The sequence below is a fragment of the Micromesistius poutassou genome (assembly GCF_964030765.1).
Source record: "Micromesistius poutassou genome assembly, chromosome: 3".
NCBI lineage: Eukaryota > Metazoa > Chordata > Actinopteri > Gadiformes > Gadidae > Micromesistius > Micromesistius poutassou.
The window spans coordinates 12,999,472-13,005,868 of NC_140273.1; the positions used below are offsets into that span (position 1 = coordinate 12,999,472).

Below are 6,397 nucleotides of genomic sequence, written 5' to 3' on the forward strand. Positions count from 1 at the left end.
ATGGGATTAAATCACGAATTGTAGCTAAAGTACAGAAGCTGAATGTTCTCTGAATGTTTCGCCAATGTTTCTTCCGGACACATGTCCATGCTGCACTAGTCGTGCTTGTCGCCCTTTTCATCTCATCCTCATTTAACCAGGGGGTTCATTTTCAGTTTTTGGTAAGCTATTGAAATACATTGATGTCATACATACAGTCCATCGTTACAATTGTTATATACATGGACGTCGTGTACATTGGAGGGCATACACTGGTGTTTACAGGTGACACGTTACTTGCGTGTTATTAGCTAAGTTAGCAGTAAAAACAAAACTTCGCTCATAACTCACACCCATATAGATAAATCGTCACCCTTGCTGGTTCAGATCTTGCTTAGACTGGGTTGTCAATGTCATGTAATATTTATATATATTAAATACAAGCAATGGTGAAATTTATGATGACGGTTTTTTTTTCCTACGCATTCAAATAGTGGATTAGCAGTTTTTAGCTTTCACAAAGTCACCATTTTGCGAGCCGACAGCGTTCACTTTACTATGTCTTAATGTATTATTTGTTTGCAGGTAAAGTGATTTCAATTACTTCTGAGCAAAATGCCCAAAAAGAAAACCGGCGCCCGTAAGAAGGCTGAGAGTCGCAAGGAAAGAGAGAAGCAGACTCGAGCCAACCGGGACCATATCGACGTAGCCAAACACCCGTGCAATTTTGCAATGGTAATAAACCAAATGAAAATAACCGATATCTAAATTGTTATAGTGGAACTAATATGACGCAGAATTTTTTAATGCGGCTCACACATTAGTCCGTTCTGGTACTAAAGCCATTGAGATGTAGCCTGACATCACCAGACCAATTCGCAATTGCGTATTCTATATGTTACATCGGCACAACATGAGCTCGCAGATTTGTCTGGTTCCCCAGATAAATAAGATGCTTATCTCAGGATAGAGTCCCATAGGCAATGGCCTAAGGTTTAATTCCAATTAGGCCTGGGCGATATGGCTGAAAGACGTATCACAATATAACTTGATCATATTGATCGATATCGATAACTATTGATGATTTTAATGACCTAAAAATACTAGGAATCACCATGCAGGATGTAAACACTTCTGTTTAACACTTAATATGACCTTCCACTTTTCTTCACTGATAAATACTCCAATGTCGATGCGACAATGAAAAACTCATATTGTAAATAAGTATGGAACCGTGTTTGTGTAACAAACCCAGCTGCTAGATTCGGTGGTCCAGTCCCTTATCGATATATAAGGAACATGATTTATATTTATATTGATCAAAAGTCTATCACGGTACGATAATTGATTGTTTTATTGCCCAGGCCTAATTCCAATAATACAATACAGTACGCAAATGGATCTCTTTCCTGGAATAAGCATCTAAATAGCTAGTGTATCAGATAAATACACTCATGAGATAATATCTCATGTTATGTGATAAATAAAGTTTTGACTGTGTTACCCCTGTAACATGTGAAACTGATTTCCATATTGTATTTCAGGAATGTGACAAATGCCAGAGGTAAGTAATCTCTGAGTACATATATATACAAATAACCTTTAAAAGACCCAGACAGCTTGTTTTCATCTTCACCTGCATATTTTTGTATTACTGTTGGGTCCAATAGGAGACAGAAGAACAGGGCGTTCTGCTACTTTTGTTCATCAGTGCAGAAGCTGCCTATGTGTGCCCAATGTGGTGAGTCTGTTTTGACTTGAGTTATACTGATAGTTCTCAATATACCAACATAATTAATCTAGAGTCCAGCCAGAACTGGTAAAGTGAACTAGATTAGTCTACTTATGACTGCATTTGACTATTGGACATTTTCTGTAGCATGTTTTCTTTTTTAAGGAAAAACCAAATGCATGAAATCATCAGATTGTGTCATAAGACATCCTGGGATTCACAGCACTGGGATGGGAATGGTGGTAAGATAATGATTACTTCAAGTCAAATACCCTGTTCTGCATAAGTAATTGATGTGTTCACATCGTTCAATGAGGGTTGTATTGCTTTTACTACAACTTGAACTTGAGCAGCGTCAAAGCAAAATGTATCTCTTCCTGCCTAAGGGGGCAGTGTGCGATTTCTGTGAAGCCTGGGTGTGCCATGGGAGGAAGTGTCTGAGTACACATGCTTGTATATGTCCACTGACCGATGCAGAGTGCATTGAATGTGATCGCAATGTCTGGGAACATGGTAAGTTGAGTACCATTCAAAATTCCTTGCCACTTGGATGTCTTATAGAAATCTTCACAATTGTATTAACATTTTGCTCTGGAAAGGTGGGCGTCTGTTCCGCTGTTCGTTCTGTATGAATTTCCTTTGTGAGGATGATCAGTTTGAGCACCAGGCTAGCTGCCAGATCCTTGAGGCAGAAACATACAAATGTGAGTCACTCAATTGCTACGCTATAATCATAATAATAGATTTTCCTGTTCTATTTTTTTTACCACAGTTTCTAAGTTAACACCAGTTATCATAACACAGCCCATACACATAGCCTTTCAGACTCAGATTAATCTCTTTCCATGTCCAATTTGTAGGCGTTTCCTGCAACCGACTGGGGCAACACTCTTGCCTACGTTGTAAGGTGAGGAGAATAGATATTTTCACCTAGGGCCCCTCAATCTTTAGGATATTGGAGATTCCCGAGGGGCCAACGCTTCTACAAGAATCTGCTAGTCAAGATCTCTTGTAGTAGATTGGTATGAGCCAGGGAACTGGTCTAACGATGGATTACTTATGTGCAAACAAGTAATGGCTTGCTAATTACCGTTTTGTCCAATGGTTTTCCAAGGCCTGTTACTGTGACGACCATGCCCGGAGCAAGGTGTTCAAACAGGAGAAGGGTAAAGGGCCACCCTGTCCTAAATGTGGCCATGAGACCCAGGAGACCAAAGACCTCAGCATGTCCAGTAAGTCGCACACAGACTGCATTTGTGGATCATTGTATTTGAAGGGTCACTGTTCAGTGATTGCCCTGTTTGGTTTCTTCTCAATGCATGTGTCCTTACAGCCTCTAAGTAGGCAGTGGGTAGGTGGCTTGCGGAACAATTTTTGAATCTAAATCTAGAACCTTCAGCTGGAGGTCCCAACATCCTAGCCACTAGACCAGACCAGGGCCCTGTTTCCCGAAAGCATCGTTAGCCTAAGTGGTTCGTGAAGTTCATCGTATGAGCATCGTACAGTTTTCACGCCGTTTCCCGAAAGCATTGTTGTGTAACGAATGTCGTGAAAACACTCGTAGCTAACATGGGCTCCAGGGGCACTCGTAGAGCGCTGAGAGCATCGTTACCTTAGCCTCAGTGGAGTCACCAGCTGGACATTCAGTGGTATGGGATGTGTTTTAATAAAACACATCCAATGTGTTGGCTGGCGCAATTTCGCAATACCCCAAAAACAGTGCCTACCGCCGATATATTACTCGTAGACTACTGTTAGATTCAAACAGCAAAGACAGAGACATGTTAGAAGTCAAAAACCACAACATTTATTGCAGCAATTTCAAATTCCAAAAATACATAATACGTCACAAGGCATATAATAAAATCAAATTTTTCAATAGCTCTTTTGTGGGAGGTCGCTTTCGAGCTGCACTTGCTGTCTCCCTCTGATTTTAATTCAACCATCGTGGTTAAAATGTCCTCATAGTGATCAATGACAGAAGACCTACATGAATCATGCTGAGATCAGATGGTGTCTGAGAATTTCTGTAGGCGGTTTTTGTTGCGATTGTTTGCATTAAAGCACTGTAGGCGCTTCGGTGAGGCTATGATGAAGTTCACTATTTCTTGGACCGTGTCTAGACAGTTACGAACCTCCCTGACCTTAGTGGAGTGCACAATCGCCAGGAACGCTGTGCGCTTTCCCACTTACATTGCCCGCACCATCATACCCCTGCCCAACAATATGGGCAGGATCTAAAGATCTCCTAATCGGGTCAGCAATAGCCGTGTCAATGCCTAGCTTCTGCGTTTGATTGATAATGAATGCATCGAACGTTGCATTTTTAATGTTTACACCGAAGATTCTAGACTAGAGAGTGCGCGCCGATCAATGGAACCTTATGCGGAATCAGAGAGTGTGCATTCAGGATTAGGACTGAAATAGCATATGTCGGCCTAGGCCTAATCAATCGTGTTTTCATATTTTTAGCATTCATATTATTGTAGTCTATTCTTTTCATAGGCTACTCTGCTGTTGGCCTTGATGGGGAGATATTTTTTTGCTGCCACAAAATGTACAGTTTCAAAAACATTCCTGCGTCTCCCCCACCTACAGAGCCCATTTCAGCACCGTGTCAGTGGACAGTTACAAGCCTACAAACGTCGTTAGAGCAGTGAACGCACGTTCATGTTAAGAGGAGTTTCGGGAAATCCATCATTATCGGGAAACTGGGCCCTGGGCATCATACGGCCAGCTCCCCACGTGTGGCCCGCTGGCCGGTTCTGGATGGCCAGAGAGTTCCAAAAAAAAAAAAAGTTTAAAACAAAATAATAACAATTAATAATTATTTAATCAATTAATTAATAACAATTAATTAATTAATTTCTTAATTTTAGTAATTTTTTTGGAACTCACGGCCCACTTATAATTACTTCTTAAAAATACATTGTATTTCTTTTTTATAAAACTTTATTGTAAAAACTGCTTGTAAGCAGTTAATATCGGAAAAGGAGAAGGGCTTTTATTGCGAAAACTGCTGGTGCGCTCGTGATGAGCTGCATGTGGTTGTTTAGGAAGTGTTATTCAACTTTCTCATTGATGAAATATAACAAGTCCAGATACAGATCCACTCTCCAGATACACCTGCCAGCTGTGCTTCACAAAGCCACATCAGAAGTTACACCTAACTTCAGTGCACTTATTTAAGCCCATCAGAGACTTGGCTCCTCCCACTGAGTACTTTTATGTGTGGGTTGTAATGCCTACCCTACATTATCATCAGCATAAATGTGGATATATTTCAATACACCTGTTCAAGTTCAGTTCAGATTTTTCTAGTTTAGCAGATGGCAAACATGTATACATACGTCATATAACATTCTAAAGCAAAGGGAAAAGTCAAAAAAGCATGACATCACCTCTTTAAGACACGACAGAATTTCCTTGGCCCTCGAAGGCATTCGGAATTTCTTATGTGGCCCCCAATGAAAAAGAATTCCCCACCCCTGCACTAGACTATCCTTAATGTATCTAGCGTGTACAACTCAAGAGAGGACATCTCTGTGATAATAGTTACGACCATGTAGTCGACACGACAATGAGCCCGACGGCTCACCTTCTGTTATCCCAGCTCCCTGCTGTAGGCACACTCGTTGGGCCAGGGGAGACTGTGCTGTGGTGTCAGTCAGTAACTCTCATTCTTCGTCCGCAGCTCGCTCCGTCAAGTTCGGCCGGCAGAGTGGTGCAGGGGAGGAGGACAGCTATGGCTACGGCGCTGGGGGTTACGCGGCCTACTGGAAGAACATGGCCGCCAGCAACGCGGACAAGGAGGAAGACTACGGAGCCGGGGATGACGACGAGGACGACGAGGATGACGAGGAGGAAGAGGAGGAGGATGACGACGACGACGATGATGATGATGATGAAGAGGAAGCAGTGGATCAGCAGGAGGGGAAAGAAGAAGGGGTGGTGGGCCCCCTGGCTGCACTGAAGCTGGATGAGACCAAGACCTGATTATAGGCGTAATACATGTTGATCAATACAAGTATTGAGCAACGTGGGGGTTGAAACCATTACGTGTCTCATTCTTCATACCAGGTCAAGAATCAATAAAGTTATGAAATGAAATGTAGGACATTGTCTTAATCAACATTTTATCATCTTTGAATTTATGCAAATTAGTTGTTGTTTGATAATAGAAAGTCATATCCTCACAATTATCCATGTTTCAAGACATTTAATTTAACTTAACATTTTAAATCTTATAGACTGATTATTTTTTTAAATATAATTTGGCTAGAATTCAGTATAGGCCTATATTTATTATAATTGCAATACAATACCTTTTTTATCAAAACCTAATACAATAAAGTAAATTGTCCCACAATTAACATCTCATTTTTGCACTATCACTCGAATAAGATGAAAGGCAATGGCGTTATCTGAATATAAATCGTGTCTTAATGGTTACCTATTTATGCAGACTTATTTATCAACAACGTATGCTGGAGTGCACTTGCATCTCTTAATGATGCAAGTGCACTCAAGCATTCATACGTGGTTGTCTGCAAAGACATGTATCAACCACGTATATGTGCTAGAGTGCATTCGCATAATTTATAATGATTCATTTTAATTTCTTTAACCTTCTGAGGCCACGCCCTCGGGATAAAACGATAAGAAGTAACCACAGGGCGGCGGACA

At 41.1% G+C, this 6,397-nt stretch overlaps 1 protein-coding gene across 1 annotated transcript; it reads left to right on the forward strand.

Moving 5' to 3' along the window:
* Positions 1-92: 92 nt before the first annotated feature.
* Positions 93-6,069, forward strand: znf330 (zinc finger protein 330). Its single transcript, XM_084466196.1, has 10 exons — positions 93-161; positions 565-714; positions 1,524-1,543; positions 1,650-1,720; positions 1,877-1,953; positions 2,098-2,224; positions 2,311-2,415; positions 2,572-2,618; positions 2,826-2,943; positions 5,406-6,069. Exons 2-10 carry the CDS (start codon positions 595-597, stop codon positions 5,705-5,707), a joined length of 987 nt encoding a protein of 328 aa, XP_084322322.1. The 5' UTR covers positions 93-161; positions 565-594; the 3' UTR covers positions 5,708-6,069.
* Positions 6,070-6,397: the final 328 nt, after the last annotated feature.

What these genes read in the sequence shown, in the direction of transcription:
- znf330 (XM_084466196.1), top strand. Translation starts at nt 595, where the DNA reads ATGCCCAAAAAGAAAACCGGCGCCCGTAAGAAGGCTGAGAGTCGCAAG. An exon ending in ACCCGTGCAATTTTGCAATG is followed by an intron (nt 715 to 1,523) that starts GTAATAAACCAA and finishes ATTGTATTTCAG; the next exon opens with GAATGTGACAAATGCCAGAG. An exon ending in ACTCTTGCCTACGTTGTAAG is followed by an intron (nt 2,619 to 2,825) that starts GTGAGGAGAATA and finishes TGGTTTTCCAAG; the next exon opens with GCCTGTTACTGTGACGACCA.